This window comes from Trichosurus vulpecula, chromosome 5, assembly GCF_011100635.1.
Source record: "Trichosurus vulpecula isolate mTriVul1 chromosome 5, mTriVul1.pri, whole genome shotgun sequence".
Taxonomy (NCBI): domain Eukaryota; kingdom Metazoa; phylum Chordata; class Mammalia; order Diprotodontia; family Phalangeridae; genus Trichosurus; species Trichosurus vulpecula.
The window spans coordinates 280709530-280736380 of NC_050577.1; the positions used below are offsets into that span (position 1 = coordinate 280709530).

The 26851-nt window shown below is 37.1% G+C and overlaps 1 protein-coding gene across 2 annotated transcripts in view; it reads left to right on the forward strand.

The window, feature by feature from the left end:
• Window positions 1-26851, forward strand: part of CCDC91 (coiled-coil domain containing 91) — a 543117-nt gene that overhangs the window by 412013 nt on the left and 104253 nt on the right. For both annotated transcript variants that reach the window (XM_036759376.1, XM_036759375.1), the window contains exon 13: window positions 24277-24390. In XM_036759376.1, coding sequence (XP_036615271.1) covers window positions 24277-24390 — 114 coding nt within the window. The remainder of the gene's footprint in view (window positions 1-24276; window positions 24391-26851) is intronic.

A 26851-nucleotide genomic window follows, 5' to 3' on the forward strand; every position in this document is an offset into this window, starting at 1 on the left:
GAATTTGAAAAGTGGGGTTGGAGCCTGTGCTCCAACTGAAAATTGCCAACCCTTAACGTGACTCAGATCTTAAGCAGGTTCTGCATTCCTGCTCTGGTCTGCCACTTAATTCCTCCCACCAGGTGAGCCTGGGGTCAGAAGCAAATGCAGCTATAGTTCCGTCCTCAGAGCCGCAGCACCTCCACGGCCCCCCGGGCGGTGGCCGAACCACGAACTCCTTTCACTCTGTCCCCGCAGCTTTTCTCACTAACCTTCTCTATTGTCTTTGGTGTTTGTGGATTGAGAAGTCTGGTAACTGCCAAAGCTCACTTATTCAGAGCTCTGGGGCCTGTTCTGCCCGCCTCCTGGTCTGGTTGGTCCTATGCTGGGCTCTACTCTGCTCTGCTCCCAGCTCTGGGCCATAGACCCTTTCCCTAGACCATCCAGGCTTTCCTGGGCTTCAGTTCTGCTTGCCTCTGTTATTTCGTGGGTTCTGTAGCTCTACAATTTGTTCAGAGCCATTTTCATAGGTTTTTGGAGGGACCTGGGGGGGAGCTCATGCAAGTCCCTGCTTTCCAGCTGCCATCTTGCCTCTGTCCCCCCATATGTGTTTCATTTTAACAAGGAAGCCAAATAGTTTCATATCAGAAATGCTGTGTCTTTGCTGAAACCATTAGTTTTGGAGACAGCATGGTATAAGAGGAAAACACTAGAGCAGAAAACATTATTGATCTACCTTTGATTCCTGGCTCCATAATTTACTATCTATGTAACCATAAGTAAATCATTTCACCTCTTAAGTCCTATTTACCTGCACAAGATAATTCACAACGTTGTGAGGAAAACATTTGGTAAACCATAAATTAATGCCTAAATGGAAGCTACTATTATGTTCTTTATCTAATTTTGAGCATGTGTGTTATTGTATTTGTCCCTGTTTACTAATCCAGCAAAAATTTTAAAATAGCCTGTAAGTAATTTAAAGCCAGAAAGGGCCTTTGAGATAATATAATCATATTTCCTCATTTTACCAATGCATAAACTAGGACCTAGACGAATGAAAATTTGAAAATATTAGTCTCAATAGTTGCTCCCTGTGGTATAAGAAACCATGCTTTAGTAATATCAACATTGTAACTGGAGAATCATTGTAGAGCACAGTTACCTTTTTTTTTTAGAGAAATTGCAGTTTATCAATCCAGTGTCACTCTGTTACCTTCAGCAGAATCTCTTATGCTTCAGTTGAGGTAAAAAAAAGCAAGAGTAGCAATCCTGATTTCAGACAGAGTAAAAGCAAAAACAGACCTAACTAAAAGAGTTAAGGAAGGAAACAACATCTAAAGCATCATAGACAATGAAGTAATAGCAATATGTAATATACTTGATTTAGACATTAAACGTGACACCATAAAGATTGGAAGAGCAAGGAATAGTTTCCCTGTCAGATCTGTGGAAAAAGGAGAATTCATGACTGAATAAAATAGAGCAGCGCAAAATGTAAAATAAATAATTTTACATTAAATTTAAAAGCTTTTGCACAAATAAAACCAATGCAACCAAAATTTAGAACAAAAACAGAAAGCTTGAAAACAATCTTTACAACAAGAGTCTCTGATAAAGGTCTCATTTCTTAACTATGTACAGAACTGAGTCAAATTTATAATAATACAGGCCATTGATAAATGATCAAAGACAGAAACAAGCAGTTCCCAGATGAAGAAATCAAAGCTAGCTATAGGCAAATGAAGAAGTGCTCTAAATCACTGCTGATTGGAGAAATGCAAACTAAAACAACTCTGAAGTATTACCTCATACCTATCAGATTGGTTAATATATAAAAATGAAAATTATAAAGGGTGGAGAGGATATGGGACTGATCAACTATTCTGGAGTGCAACTGGGAATGATGTCTGAAGCACAACCAAACTGTACATAACCCAGAAATATTACTACTAGGTTTGTATCCTAAAGAAATCATGAAAAAGAGAAAAGGACCTATATTTGCGAAAATGTTCATAGCAGCCCTTTTTGTGGTGGCAAAATATTGGAAATTGAAGGGATGCCCATTAATTGGGGAATGGCTGAACAAGCTGTGGTCTGTGAATGTAATGGAATACTATTGTGAAATAAGAAATGATGAACAGGCAAATCTCAGAAAAACTTGTACAAAGTGATGCAAAGTAAAATGAACAGAGAACCAGGAAAACATTGTACACAGTATCATCAACATTGTGTGATGTTCAACCGTGAAGGACTTGGCTCTTCTCAGCAACACAGTGATCCAAGACAAGCATAAAGGACTCTCAAAGGAAAATGCTATCCACATCCAGATAAAGAACTGATGGACTCTGAATGCAGAGCAAAGCATGCTTTTTTAACTTACTTTATTCTTTTTCATTTTTCTTCCTTTTGATCTGTTTCATCTTTCACAACTGTGACTAATATGGAAATGCTTTGCATGATAGCACATGTATAACCTATGTCAAATTGCCTGCCATTTTTGGAAGAGGTGAGGGGAGGGAGGGAAAAAATTTGGAACTCAAAATCTTGTAAAAATGAATGCTAAAAATTGTCTTGACATGTAATTTGGGAAAAAATAAAACTATTTTAAAAATGAAAGCAGTGTGAAAGAAAGAATTCAAGTACTGACAAGCCACAATCAGAATCACACACTATTTAATAGTCCTCACTGTAAAGAAGCAGAGTTGAATACAATATTACAGAAGACAAAGGATGTAAGCAGCCAAGAATTATTTACCCAGCAAAATTTAATATAATGCTTGTGATGGGGAAAGGGGAAGAAGGATGGTGGTGGATGGATATTTGATCAAACAAAGGACTTTCAAGCATTCCAGAGCTGTGTAGAAACTTTGAAGTTCAAACACTGGAGTTAAGAAAAGTATTAAAATGAAAACATAAACAACAATGATGAAGTATTAAACAAGGACAAACTGCTTATTTTTTTGTATGGGGCAATTATATATGTGTCCCCTCTGAACTATGTCATCATCTCAGATCATCAAGGGAGTCTGATTATACAGAAGTCATGGAAATGGTTGGGTTGTCCCTTGATCTTAAAACAAGAATGGAAAGAGTAAGGAAGAGCAACACATTTGATATATATACATACACACACACACACACACATATATATATTTATATATATACACATATATACATATACATACACATATATGTATATATGTGTGTGTGTGTGTGTGTGTGTATGTATATATATATATATATATATATATATATATATATATATATATATATATATGAACAAGGAGGAAGGGTGGGAGGAAGAGCTGACACTTGAACCTCACTTTCATCTGAGCTGTTCAAAAGAGGAAAAAATACACACATACTCACAAGGAGAGAGAGAGAGAGAGAGAGAGAGAGAGAGAGAGAGAGAGAGAGAGAGAGAAAGTGTGTTGGGTATAGAGATACATTTCATTCAGCAGGGGAGTAGGAGAGATAGAGGGAAATTTCAGAGAAGGTAGGTATTATTCCTAAGAAAAACAAACCCTAACAATGTATAAAAATATTTATGGTTCTTTTTGAGGTAGCAAAGTATGGGAATCCGAAGGAGTGCCAATCAATTGGGAAATGGCTAAACAAGCTAAAGCACATAAATGTGTTGGTGTGCTCTTGTGCTGTGGGAGATAGTTTCAGAAATACCTGGGAAGATTTATGTGAATGGATGCCTAGTGATATGAACAGAACCAGGAGAAAAGTGTATACAAAGAACAAAGTCAGTAATGAAAACCAGCCAAAAGGATAAGAAACTCTCATCGTACAAACAATGATTCCAGAGGATTATGATGAAGCAAAGCTACCTACCTCTTTACACATAGGTGAAGGACTCAGAGTACAGAATGAGAAATACACATACACACACACACACACACACACACCTATATACATGTTTTCATTATGTGTGTAGAAGGACATAAAGACAGAAGGAAAGAAAGCAGATTTTTGCTAACTGAAAAAAAATAGTGCCTTCCACTTCAAGGTTAACTTGTATCTCTTTATATGTCTTTACATACCTATATATGACCATGTTGTTTCCCATGTTAGAATGTAAGCTTCTTGAGAGGACTATTCCCCTTTTGTCCTCCTGCACTTAGGACAATGGCTGTCATATATTAGACAATAAATGCTTGTTGATTGATTGGTAAAAAATAACAATAAGAACCTTGAAGGCCCAGACGATTTCATTTTTTCTTTGTATCACCAGCACCTATTCCAGTGCCTCACACATAGCAACCAAGTAATAAAAACTTGTTGATTGATTAACAGTGAGCCTTATTCATTTCCACTGGGTTCTACTATGTCTTTGTCATTGCCTTTGGTTCCTTACTCTTTAATTTGTGGAGTACAAATCCTTTCTTCCTCCAGCAATGCCTTCCTTTGATTGATTTTTGTTAAAATCAGTTGTTAAGTGCTGAAGCAAATTGGTTATCTATGTCAAAAGAAAGAAAATGGCTATTTTGAAAATATATAATTTACACATAAATATATTAAAATATTACTTTTGGATAAAAAATGTCTTCCATGAAAATACAAATAATTCTTGTGACTATCAGATGCTGAGGAGGTTGCTTTGTTAAAAGTTATCCACAGAGCCTGGGTAGAAAAAACAGAAGATGATGGTACTTCTATAGAAGTGCCAAGAATAGGAATCCTCCAACACACAAAATAAATTTCAGTGCCAACCACTTGTTTATTGATATCGTCAGTCACAACAAAACACAATATAGTTTTCTTTGGAAAATTCTGTTCTCCTTAAAACAGTTCATAATTACATCCCTTTTCTGACTTTTCTGCAGGTGCAAGTTTCCATAAATGTTGCACTTAGAGAATCACTTTCTAACTTTGGCATATTATGAACATTTCTAATATTCACAAATAAGATATTATTAATTTGTTTGCTGCTTTCCCTTATGTTTCAGAACATACTTTGATTTTTAAAGATGCTTTTTGCTATGTTAATAAAAACTGAATTGTCAGAAAATAATTTCAATTAATAACATGTTTTAAAAAACATCTTAGATCCCAAATCTCCTAATCTGATTCCTTACTTACTTACAAATAAGGACACTCTGTAGTGATGATAGAATATTTCTTTTCTAGAATCAAAGAAAAGTACATTTGAACTAATTTTCTTTGAAATCAGATCTTGAAAAATAATCACTTTTGCGTTCCACAGAGACAACCAGGAGGTTTAGGAAACTACTTCCCTGAAGGGAGGCTCTAATTATTTGGGGAATAGCTGTCAACATAAATAAACAAGAGGTGAAAAAGAACAATGAAACACTTATTTCACATCTCCTAGGAGGTACATGTGTATATACACACGTATATTCACAACTCCTGTAATTAGTCATCTCCAGGGAGAAATAAGCACCAATTTCCTGCTTGAATCAGTAAGAGTTTATCTAATGATGTCCATCAATACCCTCATTAATTTATTAAGTAGATTGTTCCTGAGTACAGTGGATTTAACTGTGCCTAAGTTTGACCAAGTGAAAAGATCCTTGCTTATTCTTATTTCTTCTCAGATGGGGAAATCCAGAAAAAGTCATAATTGAGTCATTTGTCCTGCTTAGGTCTGCATAGAGAGACAGACTGAGAGGTCTGGAGACAGGGTCTGGAGAGGAACGTACTATGCAGAAACACTCCAGTACCCAGAGAGAGGCTGATCATTGAGCTAAGAGGAAGTTAGACCCATACTAGAGCACCATGTGCAGGTTACAGGAACAGGTGCCAACTGGTACCTGGCACCCACTACCCAGACTGAGTCACAGACCTAGGACAGACTGAGATCTGTCCCTGGCAGTTGTATTCCTGGGTAGAGGCCACAGATGATAAGTAAAGAAAGGGGCAAATTCATAAGTGAGCAGCAGTGGTATAACTCAAACCCCAAGAATATAGATACCATTTCCAGCTTCTATCCCAGTCTGAAGCCTGAAGAAAAATAATCAGGTCAGGAATCTCTGATAAAAGGGGCCTCTTCAGTTATGAAACTCTGAACCAGAAGAGTTCTCATCTGGCTGACAGTAATTGAGTGGAGCAGCAACCTCCTGTTGTTCAGACGCAAAATCATGACAGGAACTTGCAGAGCTCAGACTATGGGAGAAATGATCAGACTTTACTTTGGATCAGACCGGTTTGGGAGCATCAAAAGCTTGCAGGTCCTCTGCCTGAGCTGTTCTTGAGATTCTGGAATAATGCAACAATCAATACTCAAAAAAGCAGAACCAACTTAGACATTGCCTCCAGAAATGTGACAAAGCTTATCCCTAATATCAAGTCCAAAGTCAGGAAGTAGGCTGAAAGAATGAAAAAAAAAATTGAAAAGATTCCCAACAAAAGCATCTATTATGAGGGTAGGAATGCTCATGACATAAATCTAGAAGAAGAGAATGACTCCAGAGCAACTAGAAATAAAGCTTCAGAGAAAAACAGGTTGGGCACAAATTCAGTGAAAATTCCTGAAGAGATGAAGCAAGAACTTTTAAGAAATTTTAAATTTATTTACAAATGAAATGGGGGTGATAGAGGAAAAATGGAAAAGAAATGAGACTTGTGGAGGAAAGAATTGGAAAGGGAATTAACAGATTAACCCAAGAGATATTTTATCCAAGCAAAAGCTTCCTGAAAATTACAGTGGACAAAATAGAAGCCAATGACTTCATGAGATAACCAGAAACATTAAAACAAAGCAAAAAGGCTGAAAAAAATTAGAAGAAATTGTAAGGCAAAATCAACTGACCTGGTAAACAAATCAAGGGGGGAAAAATAAGAATCAATGGACTATCCATATGCCATTACTGAAAAAAGCCTAGACATTATATTTAAAGAAATGTGCCAAGATCTTGTAGAGCAAGAGAGCAAAGCAAGAGCAAAGAAAGACTCTACCAATGGCCTCCTGAAAGAAACCCCAAATGAAAACTCCCAGGGACACCATAGCCAAAATTCAGAACTCCAGGTCAAAGAAAAATGCTCAAAAGCATCCAGGAGGAAAGAATTAAAGCACTAAGGAGTGGGTCATACTCGAGATCACACATGATTTACCAGCCACCATCAGGCAAGAGCAGAGAACTTGGAATACAATATTCCAGAAAGCAAAGGATATAGGCTTGCAGCAAAGAATAACTCATCCCACAAAACTGAGTATAGTGCTATAAGGAGGAAAATATCTTTAAGGCAATAGAGGATTTAAAAGTATTTCTTATGAAAAGACCACAGCTGTGTAGAAACTTTGAAGTTCAAATACATGACTTGGTAGAAACAATGAAAGATAAACAGGAACAATGATAAGGGACTAAGGATAAACAGCTTATATTTAAAAATGGGGAAATGATACTTGTGTCTCCTCTGACCCCTATCATCGGTGGTCAGAGAGGGAATCTAAGTAGACAGAAAGCCTGAAAGTGGTTTTGTTATATTGTATTGGGGATCCTTGAAGAGTTTGGCTTTTGTTTCTTTTGATTAATTCAGTGTCTTTCATTGAGTCTTACTAGATGCTAAGCCCCAGGCCCAAACCCTTACTAGGTGCTAAACCTATGGGTATGAATTGGTAACTAAGGTGGGGCCCATGAAGGGAGGTGCTAACACCAGAGCCAATCGAAAGAGCCTAAGTTCTGGTCATTCAGATGACGTCTGAAACTGTATAAAAAGAGAAGACAGAGCTATTTGCTCATGGCTCTCACTCTTGGTGGCTCACTGATACGGAGACTCCAGGCAGCTGTAGCTAACAGCTAACAACCTGGATGTTGGGACTTTGTTAAACTCTGGTAACTATGTATTGGGATTTGAATCAGGTCTGTCTGGTGATGTTTGTAATTTGTTTGTATTTGCTCTGAAGTTCAGGGTGCTGGCTTTTTCCCCTGGACTAAGTGAATGATATTTGTATGCTGGATTAAAGTAAGATTGTTAACCCCTTAACGCTGCTTTCCTTAGTAAAGCAGATCAAAAGAACCTGGGCTTGCAGCATTCTGTGAGCTGGTTGTTATTGGTTTTACACCCCCACAGCAGCTGCTAGCCGGGTTGTTGAAACATATATCTTGATGATTATGAGAGATTATAAAGAAAGGGGAAGAAGAATTCACAGGTTAAGGAGCAAAGGAAAAATATTAGGGAAAATTATTTCACATAATCAGAGTATACAAGTGAACATCTATACAAACAAGGGGAGAGGATTGGGTGAGGACTTCAACTTCACTCTCATCTGAACTGGTCAAAGGAGAGAAGAATATATACACAGTTGGGTACAGAAATACAAATAACTCAATAAAGTGAAGATTTGTCCAAAGCAAAAATAAACATTAAGGATGTACAAAAATATTTATAGTACTTTTTGAGGCAGCACAAAATGAAATCTGAGAGTGTGCCCATAAATTGAGGAATGGTTGAACAAGTTATTGTATATAAATGTAGTAAGATACTATTGTGGTATAAAAAATGATGAAGCAGATGGCTTCAGAGAAACCTGGGAAGACTTGAATAAACTGATGGTTAGTGAAGTGAACAGAACCAGGAGAACAATTAATTCAATAACAACAATATGCTAAAGACAAATAACTTTTAAAGGAAGAGAAACTGATCAGTGCGATGACCAACTGTGATTCCATTGGACTAGTGATGAAACATACTTCTACCCCCTGAGAAATGAAAGACTGAATACACAATGAGATATATATATTTTTGGACATGGCCAAAAGAGAAATTTGTTCTGCTTCACTGCATATTTCCACTAGGGGTTTTATTTTTCTTTTGTTTTCAGTTAAGGGAAGGGAAAGGATTGAAGGACAATGAGGAGGTAGATTTTTTTAAATCAAGTATGTATATGCATATATTATGCATATATACACACATACATATGAGCTTTTTAAAAAGTGGATGCCTAATTTTTAATTTTTATTCTTTTAATATTGTTTTAAACTATTAAACTAATGAGTGAATTTCCTCCCTTTAAAATGATTAAGTTAGACTTCATAATCTGTAAGGATCATTCCACTTCTAATATTCCAAAACTTGATTATTCTAATGTTTATTTATAGTTATTTAATATTTCATTGGCTTCAGGAAATATTGTAAAATTGTTTCTTTTGGCAGGAAACTCACCATTGTTAAACACAAAATAGTAAATTATTTCACATTTCAATACAACATCCATGGAGTTTTGTTATAATGAATATATTTATAGAAATCAGATCCTATTCTATAAGAGCTAGATATGTGATGGTGGGCCTCTCAATTATGGATTTTCAAATGAATATCAGCATAAATATAGATATGTCAAACTTATTAAATCCTCATACGACAAGAAGCTAGGGGGTATCCAGGATCCAAAAATATCTCAGTAACATAGAATGCTGTGCCAAATCTAATAAGATGAAATTTCACTGAGACAAATGTAAAGTCCTAAACTTTGGTTTTAGGAATCAACTGTACAGATACAGGTTAGGGAAGGTGTGACTAGGTAACAATTTGTATAAGAAATAGTTTAAGGTTTTAGTAGACTGCAAGTTCAGTATTGGTCGACAGTCTGACATAGTGATCAAAAAACCTATTATATTCTTAGGCTACATTAAGAGACAAATATGAAAGAGGTGATTGTCCCACTCTACTTTGCTCCCCTCAGACCACATCTAGACATATTGTGTAGATGTAATAATTGGTTTCTGGGAAAAGTTTAAACAACTATAATTGTTTCCAGAAGAGGATGGCCATGTTAGTAAGAGAACAGGAGACCACACTATATGAGCGTGTGTTGAAAGCTGGGGGAAGGGGGAACATAATAGCTGTTTTTTAGAGGGGGGAAGGTAGTCATTTGGGGTTAAATGACTTGCCCAAGGTCACGCAGCTAGTAAGTGTGTCAAGTGTCTGAGGTTGGACTTGAACTCAGATCATCCTGACTCCAGGGCCAGTCCTCTACTCACTGTGCCACCTAGCTGCCTCCTGTAATAGCTATTTTTAAGTATATCTAGAGCTGTTTAATTGAAGAGTGTTTAAACTGTCTCGTTTAGACCCCAAGGAAGAGTGGGTCAAAATTGCAGTAGATTGGTCTAGAACTGTTCAACTATGAAATAGATTATTTTGAGCAGTAATGGATAGAAGTCTTCAAGTAGAAGGTGGATGATCACTTCTTGGGATAGATGATCACAGGTTTTTATATTAAAGACTGTTCTACATTTCTTTTTTGTAACACTGATTAATTAATACATGTATAGGGAGATTTACGATACTTGAATTCTTCATAATTATCAGAGTTAAGATATCTTATACCCTTCTTCCTTAGAGTAAAAGGAAGTTGAAGGTCATTCAGTTCTCACTGATGCCAATCTGAATCTTTAACAAGTTACACTGTTGTTTCTTAAAAAAAAAACCAACATGTTCCCTTCTCCCCCCTCCTACAGACCCCCACAGGCATGGGCAAGTAGAGCACTTAACTGACTTGACATGTTACTCAATCTTAATTAGTAAGAGAAAATCAAACTATTGTTAAATATTTAAATACTTTAAAAACTTAAAAATATTTTATATTTTGTTGTATCTCAGTATTGACTATCTAAAATGTTTTCCAAAATCCAGTTCTCAACTTGTGAACTTTGTGAACATGAAAATTTGTTACCTAACTTCATTTGTCCTCACAGAATTCCCATTTAGTACGCTGCTGAATTTCATTGATCTTTTTCTTTAGTTGCCACCTATGTTTTTGCCTCTTCATTTGCCACATAATGTCATCTTTGTTCTTGTTTTTAAGTATCCTAGACATGAAGCTAAGTAAATAAGCTTGTTAAGAATAGAAATGTATTGCATATACACTTGACATTCCCAAGCAGGGGGATATATGTTTTGTTTTCTGCATCTGTCAGATGCCCTGCTTTATTACATCTGTATTTCATTTTGAGGAAACTATTATAAGATCTTGGACCAGCTTTTTCCATTGTAACGTTAACCACAATTTCGGGGGCCTTTTTTGGCAAACTTAGTTGGCATGCATATTTAGTTATGTGAATAGAATGATTTGTCTATATGTAACTTTGTATTCCTTCTTTGCATCTTCTTGCCAGAACTATTTTATAAAGAAAACTGTTGTTTCCATTTTCCTTTTTGCTTAAAAAAACAGAAACAACCAATATAGGAACCAATTATTGTAAGTGAGAATGTACCACCTTTTTTATAACTATGAATGCAAAACACTTGTTAGGGTGAAAGGATTACATTTGTAATTTATATTGGTTTCTTGAAATTTAGACTAAGGTCTAAATTTGTGTGAATAACAATTTAGATTTTATTTTTACCAAAATTAGACCACAGTATCTTAGCTACAAATATTTAGGTGTCATGCATTGTAAAAGGTGTATTCATTATACAAATAATTTTTCATATCATTTCACTGGATATTAAAATCAAATATTAGTTATTTTTTCTCTTCCAGATGAGCCCATTGCATAGCTAGAGTTTTCTAAGTGTGGGATTTCTTATATTTATCATAACTAGCTGGATAACAAGCTGTCATATCAGCTACATTTATTACATTTATCTTAACTTTGAAAAGATAAAAATGTCTTTTAAAAAGCTATAAATTAATTTATAATTTTCTAGCCAAATTGCTCTTTAGGATTTCTCCTAACTCCATTGCAGATGAATTAAATAGCTCCCATTCATGGAAGAAATATAGATTTGAAAAGGAATCAAGTAGTCTTGTTTTTCTATATGCTTATTATATACCAAATAGCCACAAAATCCTATTTCGATGCTTCGTTATGGTATAAAAGTCACACTAGGTTCTCAAAGGCTATGACAGAGGAGCTTAAATTCTGGCAGATTCCACCACAATGGAAAGGCTTCAAGTCTGGTCCCCAAAATAAAATATCTCTGCTTTCCAAGGATCAGCCTTGCTAACTATAGAGAGATAGAGTTGGCTAGCCACTTGGTAATAAATTCTTTGACGACCCATGGGACAAAGAAAATTACCAAATAGTCCTCAGTCTTGTGTGTCTCCCTTCTACTTTTGCAATGACAGTGGTAAGAGAGATCAAAAGGAGAATGGAAGATACTAAGATGGTTTTTAAACCATCTATTATAAACATGACCTTAACTATTGTTATTCTAAATGGGAGATCCTTGACCAAGAAGATGTATTGGTAGAATAACTGAATCTCATGGGACCTGGAATTTAACAAAGGGCAAGCAGAGGTAATTATCCAATCAAGATATCCTTTATGGGCAGGGACATGCAACCTGGTAATTTGTTGTTCAGCGATGTCCAACTCTTTTTGATCCCATGATCAATGTGACCATAGCACATCAGGCCTGTCTGTTCTCTACTATCTCTTGAAGTCTCCAGTTTCATGTTCATTGTCTCCATGACACTATATAACCATGTCATTCTCTGCCATCCCCTTTTCTTTTTACCTTCAATCTTTCCCAACCTCAGGGGCTTTTCCAATGAGCCCCATCTTCTCATTATGTAACCAAATTATTTGAGCTTCAGCTTCAGTATTTGACCTTCTAGTGAACAGGCTGAATTAATTTCTTTTAAGTACTAATTTATTTGATCTCCTTGCTGTCCAAGAGACTCTCCAAAGTCTTCTCCAGATCCACAATTTGAAAGCATTGATTTTGCAGTGCTCAGCTTTCCTTATAGTCCAACTCTCATAACCATACGTTACTCCTGGAACAACTCTAGCTTTGACTGTATGGATCTTTGTTGGCAAGGTGATGTCTCTGCTTTTTAGTATACTATCCAGATTTGCTATAGCTTTCCTTCCAAGTGGCAAATGTCTTTGAATTTCATGGCTGCAGTCACCATCTGCAGGTATCTTTGAGCCCAAGAATATAAAATCTGACACTACTTCTATTTTGTCTTACCCTATTTTCCAGGAAGCAGTGAGACCAGTTGCCAAGATCTTAGTTTTTCTTGTTGTTGTTAAGCTTCAAACTAGCTTTTATGCTCTTTTCTTTCATCCTCATCAAGAGGCTTCTAAATCTTCACTTTTTGCCATCAAAGTGGTACTATCTACACATCTAAGATTGTTGATATTTCTCCTGGTAATCTTAATTCCAGCTTTTGTTTTATCCAGCCTAGCATTTCACATTATATACTCTGCATATAAATAAATGAGATGACAATATACAGCCTTGTCATATTCATTTTCCAAAATTAAAACCAATCATTTTGTTCCATGTTTGATTCTAACTGTTGCTTCTTGGCCCGAATACAGGTTACTCTGTAAGATCATCTGGTACTCTAATCTCATTGAGGATTTGCCACATTTTGTCGTGATCCACACAGTGTAGTCAATGAAGCAAAAGTAGATGTTTTTATGGAATTCCATAATCCAGTCAACGTTGGCAATTTGGTATCTAGTTCCTCTGCCTTTTCAAAAACCTCCAACAGGTGGCAGCAACAAAAACATTCAAAAGAAAAAGAACATGAAAGCAAATAGCTGTCTGATGGAGCTTTACAAATAGCTGAGGAAAGAAGAAAGGGGAAAGAGAAAGGAAAAGATGTACCCAACTCAATGCAGAATTCTGAAGAATATCAAAGAGAGATTAAAAAAAAGTTTTCTTAAATGAGCAATGCAAAGAAATAGATGAAAACAACAGAATGGGAAAAAGAAGAGATCTCTTTATCAAGGGAAAGCTTCATGAAAATTGGCCATGATAAAAGACTTAAATGGTAGGGATTTAACAGAAGCAGAAGAGATTAAGAAAGAGGTGGCAAGAATATACAAAAGAACTATTCAAAAAAGATCACAACATCACCAGCAACCACAATGGTGTGGTTACTGATCTAGAGCAAGACATCCTGGAGAATGAAGTCAAGTGGACTTTAGGAAGCATTGCTAACAGTAAGACTAGTGGAGGTGATGGAATTCCAGCTGAGCTATTTAAAATCCTAAGAGATGATGCTGTTAAATTGCTCTACTCAATATGCCAACAAATTTGGAAAACACAACAGTGGCCATTGGACTGGAAAAGATCCATTTACATCTCAGTCCTAAAGAAGGGCAATGGCAAGAAATATTCAAATTTCATATTGAAGGCACTAACACTTGCAGGTTGTGGAGCATAATTGGGAAAGATTTGCTACATAAGGTAGAATCTGAATTGAGTCTTAAGGGAACCCAGGAAAGGCAAGAAGCAGCAGTAAGAATGTAGAACATTACTTATTTCCCATGATCTAGTCTGCTACTCTATTTCAGCTACCTACAGAAATGGTCATACGCTTAATCTTACTATCACCCACAAATATTCTTTTCCCATGTTGATGAATTCTTAAATTCCCCTATCTGATTCAATCTGTTGTCATTCCACCTCTCACTGCTTTACGACAAACCTGGTTCTTCTGCACTCACAGCCTTCAATTCCTCCACAATGCAATTGTTTCTTAGCGCAGCAACTCAGCACTAGCTAGCTACTTTCTCCTCCGTGATCCATATTGATCCTATGGCAAGCCAGTTCAACTTGATACCATATTTTCCTCTCAAATTCAAGACCCTTCCCCCTTATCCTATTGCCAGTCTTGTCCTGTCAAGAGCAAAGATGGCAGAGTAAGCAGTAAGTCACTCTCATCCTCCCTTGTTGAACTTGAAAAACCCAGAGAATATTGCCTCAGGAAAAATCCTAGAATAGTGGAGCCAGCAGAAAGATGGGGGCCAGCAGTATTTTACCTTGGGAGACTAGGGGGATTAACAGGAAAGGTCCCTCTTGCTGTGGTTGAAGGGGACCAGTACAGGACCAGAGGCATCCCAGCAAGCCAACAGCAAGTCCCACCTCAGCAGACCAGTGGGAGATCCTGAGCCCCAGGATGAAGGAGCAGGCAAGCACCAAGACTAGGCATACACCACCTCCAGCTCAGCACCAGGTAAACTACCAGACCACTACTATATCCAACTACTAGCCCCTGAGGCCTCAGCACAGAAAACCCGTAATCAGGCTCCTAGCCCCCACACAAGAAGTCTGGGACAGTGCACCTGGGCCCCAGAAGCAGAGACAAATTTGAAAGCCAGAAAAAGGCAAACAACATGAGCAAGAAGAATAAAAAAAAATCAGTGATCATAGAGAAATATCTTGGTGACAGGGAAGATCAAAACACAAATTCAGGAGAGGACAACATGGGCAATATACCCACATCTGATACCTCAAAGGGGAATATGAACTGGTCCCAAGCCAAAAAAGCCTTCTTGGAAGAGCTCAAGAATGATTTTAAAAGCCAAATAAGAGAGCTAGAAGAAAAATTTAAAAATGTAATTGACAAAATGGAAAAACAATTACACTGAAGAAAACAACTACTTAAAAAGTAGAATTGGCTAAAAATGGAAAATAAAGTACAGAAGCTAACTGAAGAAAACAATTCGTGAAGAATTAGAATTGGTCAAGTGGAAGCTAATGACCCTATGAGATATCAAGAATCAAACAAAATCAAAAGAATGAAACAATAAAAGAAATCATAAAATACCTCATTGGAAACACAACTGACCTGGAAAATATATCCAGGAGAGATAATTTAAGAATTATTGGTATACCTGAGAACCATGATGAGAAAAGGAGCCTGTACAGCATCTTTCAGGAAATCATCAAGAAAAACCATCCTAGAACAAGAGGGTAAAATAGTCATCGAAAGAAGTTGTATACATAGACAGAAGGCACAGATGTGAGTTGAATGTGATGGTATAATTATCTAAAAAAATAAAATTAAGAAATGAAAAAGTAGAATGCAGTGGAGGAAGGGGAATGAATGGGATAAATTAATATAAAAGAAGCCTGCAATAGATTTGACAGTGTAAAGAAAAATGGAGGGAGTGGGAAGGGGAACACGTGAACCTTACTCTCATCACAGAGGGAATAATATATGCACTGAGTTGGATGTAGAAGTCTATCTTACCATTACAGGAAAGTAAGAAGGGAAGGCAATAAAAGAATGGGGCCTAATAGAAGGGAGGAGAGTTGGGGGGAGGGGGCACGGTAAGAGTCAGAAGCAAAACACTTTTGAAAATGGATGAGATGGCGGGGGGGTGGGGCAAAGCCAAGATGGTGGCTGGAAAGCAGGGACTAGCATGAGCTCCCTGACAAGTCCCTACAAAAACCTATAAAAAATGGCTCTGAACCAATTCTAGAACTGCAGAACCCACAGAATAGCAGAGAGAAGCAGGGCTCCAGCCCAGGATAGCCTGGATAGTTGCTGGGTGAGATCTATCCTGCACAGAGCTGGAAGTGGAGCAGAGCAGAGCCCAGCATGGGCGGCACAGACCAGCCAGACCAGGAGCTGGGAGGAGCGGGCCCTAGCGCCCTGAATCAGTGAGCTGTGGCAGTTGCCAGACTTCTCAACCCACAAACACCAAAGACAACAGAGAAGGTTAGTGGGAAAAGCTGCTGGGGACAGGGAGATAGAGTTCACGGTTCAGCCACCACCCTGGGGGCAGTGGAGGTAGGGCAGCTACAGAACTACAGCTGCAGTTGCTTCTGGTCCCAGGCCCACCTGGTGGGAAGAATTAAGTAGCAGATCAGATCAGGAGTGCAGAGCCTGCTGAAGATCTAAGTCCAGTTCAGGTTGAGGGTTCTTGGAGAAGGAGGAGTGCTGGTGTGGCAGAGCTGGTGCATCCCCCCAAGCTTGGAACATAGAACTCCTTACTCTACAAGCAGTCATACCCCGCTGAAAAATTCAAGGGTCAAGTAAGTTGGTTGGGAACAAAGGCCAGGCAGTGAAAATGCACCCAGATTCAGTCTCAGACTTTGGAATCTTTCTTTGGTGACAAAGAAGACCAAAACATACAGCCAGAAGAAGTCAACAAAGTCAAAGAGCCTACAACAAAAGCCTCCAAGAAAAACATGAACTGGTCTCAGGCCATGGAAGAGCTCAAAAAGGATTTGCAAAAACAAGTTAGAGAAGTAGAGGAAAAATTGGGAAGAGAAATGAGAAGGATGCAAGAAAACCATGAAAAACAAGTCAATGACTTGCTAAAGGAGACCCACAAAAATGCTGAAAGAAGACAACTGAAGAAAACTGAAGACACTGAAGAAAACAACACCTTAAAAAATAGACTAACTCAAATGGCAAAAGAGCTCCAAAAAGCCAATGAGGAGAAGAATGCCTTGAAAGGCAGAATTAGCCTAATGGAAAAGGTGGTCCAAAAGACCACTGAGGAAAATAGTACCTTAAAAATTAGATTGGAGGGGGGGCGGAGCCAAGATAGCGGCTGGTAAGCACGGACTAGAGTGAGCTCCGTACCCAAGTCCCTCCAAAAAACTATAAAAATGGCTCTGAACCAATTCTAGAACGGCAGAACCCACAGAACAGCAGAGGGAAGCAGGGCTCCAGCCCAGGACAGCCCGGATGGTCTCTGGGTGAGCTCTATTCCACACGGAGCTGGGAGCTGGGAGCTGGGAGCTGGGAACGGAGTGGAGCAGAGCCCAGCCTGAGCGGCGTGGACGATCCAGACCGGAAACCGGGCGGAGGGGGCCCTAGCGCCCTGAATATGTGAGCTGCGGCAGTTACCAGACCCCTCGACCCACAAACACCAAAGACTGCAGAGAAGGTTAGTGGGAAAAGCTGCAGGAGTGGAAGGAGTTCCCGGTTCAGCTTCCAGCCCCCGGGGCAGCGGAGGTGGGGCAGCTACAGCTGTTGTTACTTCCGGCTCCAGGCCCACCTGGTGGGAGGAATTAAGTGGCGGATCGCAGCAGGGGTGCACAGCCTGCCGAAGATCTGAGCCCAGTCTGGACTGGGGGTCCTTGGGGAAGGAGGAGTGCGGCTCTGACAGAGCTGGCACCTCCCCCCCAAACGTAGAACATAGAACTCTGTAATCTACAAGCAGTCATACCCCACTGAAAAACTCAAGGGTCAAGTTAGTTGGTTGGGAATATGGCCAGGACGCGAAAACGCGCCCAGATCCAGTCTCAGACTTTGGATTCTTTCTTTGGTGACAAAGAAGACCAAAACATACAGCCTAAAGAAGACAACAAAGTCATAGAGCCTACAACCAAAGCCTCCAAAAAAAACATGAACTGGCCCCAGACCATAGAAGAACTCAAAAAGGATTTGGAAAAGCAAGTTAGAGAAGTAGAGGAAAAATTGGGAAGAGAAATAAGAAGGATGCGAGAAAACCATGAAAAACAAGTCAATGATTTGCTAAAGGAGACCCAAAAAAATACTGAAAAATACACTGAAGAAAACAACACCTTAAAAAATAGACTAACTCAAATGGCAAAAAGCCAATGAGGAGAAGAATTCCTTGAAAGGCAGAATTAGCCTAATGGAAAAGGAGGTCCAAAAGACCACTAAAGAAAATACTACTTTAAAAATTAGATTGGAGCAAGTGGAAGCTAGTGACTTTATGAGAAATCAGGATATTATAAAACAGAACCAGAGGAATGAAAAAAATGGAAGACAATGTGAAATATCTCCTTGGAAAAACCACTGACCTGGAAAATAGATCCAGGAGAGATAATTTAAAAATTATTGGACTACCTGAAAGCCATGATCAAAAAAAGAGCCTAGATACCATCTTACAGGAAATTATCAAGGAGAACTGCCCTGATATTCTAGAGCCACAGGGCAAAATAGAATTTGAAAGAATCCATCGATCGCCTCTGCAAATAGATCCCAAGAAGAAATCTCCTAGGAATATTGTTGCCAAATTCCAGAGCTCCCAGATCAAGGAGAAAATACTGCAAGCAGCCAGAAAGAAACAATTTGAGTATTGTGGAAACCCAATCAGAATAACCCAAGATCTGGCAGCTTCTACATTAAGAGATCGAAGGGCTTGGAATGTGATATTCCGGAGGTCAATGGAGCTAGGATTAAAACCTAGAATCACCTACCCAGCAAAACTGAGTATCATGTTCCAAGGCAAAATATGGATTTTCAATAAAATAGAGGACTTTCAAGCTTTCTCAGTGAAAAGACCAGAACTGAATAGAAAATTTGACTTTCAAACACAAGAATCAAGAGAAGCATGAAAAGGTAAACAAGAAAGAAAAACCGTAAGGGACTTACTAAAGTTGAACTGTTTTGTTTACATTCCTACATGGAAAGATGATGTGTATGATTCATGAGACCTCAGTATTAGGGTAGTTGAAGGGAATATGCATATATATATATATATATATGCATATATATATATATATGTTTAAGTATATATATAAGTGAATGTGTATGTATGTATGTATCTATGTGTATATGTATGTATGTGTATGTATGTGTATATATAGATATGTAAAAGAGAGAGAGCAGACACAGGGTGAGTTGAGGATGAAGGGAAGATATCTAAAAGAAATAAAATGAAATTAAGGGATGAGAGAGTAACATACTGAGAGAGGGAGATAGGGAGAGATAGAATGGGGTGGATTATCTCGCATAAAGGTGGCAAGAGGAAGCAGTTCTTTGGGAGGAGGGGAGAGGGCAGGTGAGGGGGGAATGAGTGAACCTTGCTGTCATCAGATTTGGCCTGAGGGGGAATACCATACATACTCAGTTGGGTATCTTACCCCACAGGAAAGAAGAGGGAGGAAGATAAAAAAAAAATAAAAGGTGGGGGGATGATGGAGTGGAGGACAGATGGGGGTGGAGGTAATCAAAACAAACACTTTGGAAAGGGGACAGGGTCAAGGGAGAAAATTCAATAAAGCGGGATGGGTTGGGAAGGAGCAAAATGTAGTTAGCCTTTCACAACATGAGTATTGTGGAAGGGTTATACATAATAATACATGTGTGGCCTAGGTTGAATTGCTCAACTTCTTAGGGAGGGTGGGTGGGAAGGGAAGAGGGAAGGGAATTTGGAACTCAAAGTTTTAAAATCAGATGTTCAAAAACAAAAAAACTTTTTGTATGCAACTAAAAAATAAGATACACAGGCAATGGGGCGTAGAAATTTATCTTGCCCTACAAGAAAGGAAGGGAAAAGGGGATGAGAGGGGAGGGGGGTGATAGAGGGGAGGGCTGACTGGGGAACAGGGCAACCAGAATATACACCATCTTGGAGTGGGGGGGGAGGGCAGAAATGGGGAGAAAATTTGTAATTCAAACTGTTGTGAAAATCAATGCTGAAAACCAAATATGTTAAAGAAATAAATTGCATTAAAAAAAAAATCAAAAAAAAAATTAGATTGGAGCAAGTGGAAGCCAGTGACTTGATGAGAAATCAAGATATTATAAAACAGAACCAAAGGGATGAAAAAAATGGAAGACAATGTGAAATATCTCATTGGAAAAACCACTGACCTGGAAAAGAGATCCAGGAGAGATAATTTAAAAATTATTGGACTACCTGAAAGCCATGATCAAAAAAAGAGCCTAGATATCATCTTTCAAGAAATTATCAAGGAGAACTGCCCTGATATTCTAGAGCCACAGGGCAAAATAGAAATTGAAAGAATCCATCAATCACCTCCTCAAATAGATCCCAAAAAGAAATCTCCTAGAAATATTGTTGCCAAATTCCAGAGCTCCCAGGTCACGGAGAAAATACTTCAAGCAGCCAGAAAGAAACAATTTGAGTATTGTGGAAACATAATCAGAATAACCCAAGATCTAGCAGCTTCTACATTAAGAGATCAAAGGGCTTGGAATACGATATTCTGGAGGTCAATGGAGCTAGGATTAAAACCAAGAATCACCTACCCAACAAAACTGAGTATCATGCTCCAAGGCAAAATATGGACTTTCAATAAAATAGAGGACTTTCAAGCTTTCTCAGTGAAAAGACCAGAGATGAATAGAAAATTTGACTTTGAAACACAAGAATGAAGAGAAGCATGAAAAGGTAATCAAGAAAAAGAACAAGAAAAAGAAATTGCAAGGGACTTACTAAAGGTGAACTGTTTTGTTTACATTCCTACATGGAAAGATGATGTGTATGATTCATGAGACCTCAGTATTAGGGTAGCTGAAGGGAATAGGCATATATATATATATATATATATATATCTGTGTGTGTGTGTGTGTATGTTTATGTATATATATATGTTTATGTATATATATGTATATATGAGTACACACTCATATGTATGTATGCATATATACATATATATATACATATATATATATATATATATATATATATATAGAGAGAGAGAGAGAGAGAGAGAGAGAGGGCACAGGGTGAGTTGAAGATGAAGGGAAGATATCTAAAAGAAATACAGTCAAATTAAGGGATGAGAGGAATATATTGAGAGAGGGAGAAAAGGAGAGATAGAATCGGGTAAATTATCTCACATAAAAGTGGCAAGAAAAAGCAGTTCTGTAGGAAGGGAAGAGAAGTCAGGTGAGGGGGAATGAGTGAATCTTGCTCTCATCAGATTTGACCTGAGGAGGGAATACCATAATACTCAATTGGGTATCTTACCCCACAGGAAAGAAGGAGGAAGAAGATAAAAAGGGGGGATGATAGAAGGGAGGGCAAATGGGGGTGGAGGTAATCAAAAACAAACACTTTCGAAAAGGGACAGGGTCAAGGGAGAAAATTCAATAAAGGGGAATAGGTTAGGAAAAAGCAAAATACAGTTAGTCTTTCACAACATGAGTATTGAAGGGTTATACATAATGATACACATGTGGCCCGTGTTGAATTGCTTGACTTCTTAGGGAGGGTGGGTGGGAAGGGAAGAGGGGAGAGAATTTGGAACTCAAAGTTTTAAAAGCTGATGTCCAAAAACAAAAAAACAAAGTTTTTGCATGAACTAGGAAGTAAGATACACAGGCAATGGGGCATAGAAATTTATCTTGCCCTACAAGAAAGGAAGGGAAAAGGGGATGGGAGGGGAGTGGTGTGACAGAAGGGAGGGCTGACTGGGGACAGGGCAACCAGAATATATGCCATCTTGGAGTGGGGGGGAGTGTAGAAATGGGGAGAAAATTTGTAATTCGAACTCTTGTGAAAATCAATGCTGAAAACTAAATATATTAAATATAGAAATTTTTAAAAAAAGAAAATGGATGAGATAAAAGGAGATAGTAGGATAAATGGCAAAATAGAATTGAGGGAAATACGTAGTTGGCAACCTTTACCGTGAAGAAAAATTTTTTACAAGTTTCTCTGATGAAGACTTCATTTCTCAAACATATAGAAAAAAAACTAAATCTTATTTATAGAAACAAGAAGCATTCCTCAGTTGATAAATGGTCAAAGGGTATGAACAAGTAGTTTTTAAGACAAAATAATCAAACCTATGTATAGTCATATGAAAAATAATGCTCTAAATCCCTATTGATGAGAGAAATGCTACTACCTCATATCCCTCAGTCTGGCTAATATGACAGAAAAGGAAAATATTAGAAAGGATGAGGGAAAATTAAAACACTAATGTGCATTGGTGAAGTCATACACTGATTCAACCATTCTGGAGAGCATTTTGGAACTATGCCCAAGGGGTTATAAAACCCTTTGGTGAAGCAATACTACTACTAGTACTATCCCAAAGAGATTAAAAAAAGGAAAAGGACCTATGTGTACAAAAATGTTTGTAGCAGCTCTTTTAGTGGTGGCAAAGAACTGGAAATTGAGGGGATTTCCATCAATTGGGGAAAGGCTGAATAAGTTGTTTTATACGATTGTGATGGAATGCTATTGTGCTTTAAGAAATGATCAGCAGAATGCTTTCAGAAAAACATGAACTTACATGAACTGATGCAAAGTAAAATGAGCAGAACCAGGAGTGAACATTTTACTTGCTAACAGCAATATTGTATGATGATCTACTATGAGTAACTTAGCTATTCTCAGCAATACAACGATCTAAGACAATTCTGTAGGACTTATGATGAAAGGTGCAGTCCATCTCTAGAGAAAGAACCGGTAAAGCCTGAATGCAGATCAAAGATCTTTTTTCTTTACTTTCTTTTGTTTTCTTGCTTTTTGTCTGTTTTCTTTCACAGAATGACTTACATAGAAATGTGTTTTGCGTGACTACACATGTTATAACCTTTGTTAAATTGCTTGCCTTCTAAATGAGGGAAAGCAAAGGAGGGAGGGAGAAAATGTGGAACTCAAAATTTGAAAAAATGAATGTTAAAATTGTTTTCCATGTAATTGGGGGAAAATAAAATATTAAATAAATAAACTCCAACCTTTCAGTACTTTTGGCCAGTCATCATGCATGACAGCCTTTGTTGCTCCTTCTGAAACTGCTCACTTTTTGTCCTTGACCTAGACTCATTCCCAAATGGCATACCCCCCAGCTAGTCTAGTCCACATGACATGATAAGAGTCCATATCTTCCTGGGCTAGGCATACTGCTTTTTTGAGACACAATTACAAAGTCCATGGGCCTGGGCAACTAGTCCTTGAAGAACATCCTCTGCCTACAGAGATTTCATTTTCTGTGTCCTGCTATATTCCTCTCCAAGATTTGAAATTTTTCAGCCCTTTGCAGAATGAGTGGCAATAGATTTGGCATCTGAAATCATGTAGCATAACATCAAAATATACATTGGTACTTAATAGAACAAGAATAATAAAAATCTTACCAACCAAACTACACCTGATTATTAGATAAATTTAGTTAATATAGCTATTAGAACATTTAGCTGTTCTTGGAAGAATGCATACAAGGTGAGAATTTTATGTTGACAATACAAAGTGCAGGAAGACAATCAATCACTAAAATATTAAATGAAAGACTCCTTGAAAAAAAATTGAATCTGTGAGGGACTTTCTTTACCAAAAAACAAAACAACAAAACAACAACTTTCTTTACTACATTTAAAAAACTGAATTCTGGCATACTTCTCAATGTAGTTTCATAAACAATAAGTGGATTTTTAAATTATATGAACACTATATATGAAAAAGAATGTCAGTACATGCTACTTCACTTTTTCCCATTCTGTTTGGAATCTAAAGCCCTTTAAAATCTGGCCCCAATGTATTTTTCCAACCTTAGTGTACATTACTCATCTCCCTGCAGTCAATGGTCCATTCAAAATGGCCTTCGTTATATTCCTTACACATTACTATCTGTCATGCCTAGGATGTACTCCCTTCTAATCAGCACCTTTTAGAATCTTTTTTTCCCTTCAAGACTCAGTTCAAACATCATCTTCTACATAAAGCCTTTGTTATCCACCCTACCCCCAGCTCCTAATACCTCACTCCAGAAATGATCTCTAACATTTTTGTACATATCCTATTCATACTTATTTATATACATGTCTCCCCCATCAGAGTGGAAGCTCTTTGAGGGCAATGATTCTTATATTTCTATCCCTAGCACCTGGAATATATTAGGAGTGTAATAAATGCTTCTTGATTGATGGATGGATGGATGAATTCCCCACAGGAAATACTCAAGGCAGCAATAGCAGAGGAGCAGAAGCGAAGTGAAAGGGCTGTGGAAGAAGCTGTGAGAAAAACAAGAGAAGAACTGATGGAGTATGTAAAGGAACAGAAGAGGGTAAGTGAGCAATATGCCATGATAGATAATCATGCCTAGAAGTTTAGATTTTCACTTCCACAATGTAATCAGTTTTAAAATGAGTTTTTACAATGAATTCAAACATTTGCTCACATATTGGAAAATGATAATGAGAATATTTATACTACCTGTTACTCTAACCTAGAAAACTTCTACAAGGAGTATTTTTCTTACATAATGATATATTCTAGGGGTTGTGTCTACAAATATAAATTCTTTCAAAAGCCAACAAAAGGGCAATTGTCAGAGTCAAAGTCAATGAACATGTATTAAGAGCCTATGGTATATCAGGCATTTGTGCTTAGTACTAGTTATTGAGTGATTTAGGTACACTACTCCTAAAATTAATTTTTATTATTGGCCGAAGTCTCAGAGAAATCATGGTAGCTTGTTAAGCTTTTATTAAATTTTTAAAGCTTTTTCTATAGTTTCTATAGTTCTGTAGTTTCCTATTCTCTGAAATATAGCATTTCTAAAACAGATTATTATAATTTCTCTTTTTGACTTGGTTCTCATAATTCTGGTTTTTGTATTCTTCATGTCAGATAGCATTCTTCAGGTATTCACTTCCTATATTCCTCTACCCAAAATATGATTCAAAACATGTCCGCAGAGTATCTGCATAACTAATAAAGCCTTCAAAATGAAGCATTTGGTTCTTAGTTTTATATGGAGTGGGCTATATTACTATTGGCAAATAAATGCTCAAACTTAGCTTTCTTTCCCATATATGTATTGACCAATAGTTAAGATTATTCTAAAAAGGAATATACTCTTCTCCAAATAAAATACAACACTGTTTAATTTATTTAGAATTTAATTATCAAGTTATGTCGTAATCTAGATTCTCATCTATGGAAACAAGCCCTTTGAGTCAGAAACTGCCCCATATGATATTTTGTCAGACAGCAGCCAAACCTAATTGGGGGGCTAAGTAGAATTAATAAGTGGAAAATGTATGACAACATCCTTTGTTTCACTAGTGACTGATAGAACTGCAAGTGTGGTGGAGAACTAGTGAAAACTTGTGTTACCACATCAATATTTTTTACTTCACCAAGGATTAGAATTAGATATGCTGCAAATGGAAATGTCATTCATCCATATCTAGACTTCAGTTTCTACAACAGAGGACATATTTACAAAGGAAAAAATTATTAAGTAATCCCTCTAGCTAAATTAGCCACCCACAAAGCATTCTGTGGAGTAAAGTATTGTACATCTCACCTTAAAGCATTTTGAAAGCAATTCTACTCAAATTGATTTCTTGATAGAATACTTAATCTCTTAACTAGAAAATCTGGGCCAAAAATAGTGAAATGTATAGTCAGGAAATTGTGTGTTCTCAAGAAACACTTACTTGTGTCTCTAAGTATAAAAGATTATTTTAAGTAATCTGTTTTAAACTCAGTACTGCAATAATGTCATCATGTATAGTTTTTACAGTGACATACATAAACTCTACAAAGAATGAATTTAAACTTGAAATAAATGGAATCATTCTTTTTTCAGGAATATCTTTAAAATATATGTATTTTAGAAACTAATTTGATATTTTATAGCAAACTCTGGATAGCAGACAATATGGATTTCTTAAAGTCCATGTGTTGTTAAAAAGCAATAAAATTTGGATTACTTCCTTATCAAAGGAAAAACACAGTTTCCACAAAGAGGTAGTCTAAAATGGGGGTGATAAATGCTCACTTATGGCAGGTTAATTTAATCTTCCATGGAACAGGTAACTTGCAACTCAACAAGTTTACTACTTGTTCTGATACCTGCAAAAGTCACTCTTTTCAGGCAAGTGAATATGAGTTTCCCACAGAGGATCTTTGTGCTATAAAGCTTAAATGCATTAGATAATTTAAATAGCATCCTATGTCCAGAAAAGATTCTTAGAATTTCCTTTAGAAATATGTTGGAAAAATGTTAGGACATTATTTTTTGTCCAGAGGTAAGATGTTTTTCAAATGGGTATTTAAAATAGTTTTTTCCTCTAAAGTTGACAGTGTAAGTTCTAAGAGTTTATTAAACTACTGTTTCACAAAAATCACAGATTTTGAAACCACTATCAACTCATTTTTTTCTTTGCAAAAGAATTCAGAAGACAGTATCCCAAGAAGAAATATAAAATTTCCAATTTGGAATTTGAATGTTGTTATATTTGCACATATTATAGAGTAATTTTGATATTTGAGTTTCAAAAGCTGTCCAAACATCCTACTAAACCATCATTTGGTTAAAATGATTGTGTAATTAAAACATTGAATAATTATGAGTCCATTATTTTAAATATTTTTACATTTTAGATACTTTATAATTTTTCTTTCCTAAAAGTATTTCAGTTTCAGGTTAATTTTTGGGAATAGCCTTGGGCTTGGAAGGTATTCACAGTAAATAGAACATCATAAGATTCATAAAATAATACAGAGAAGAAACA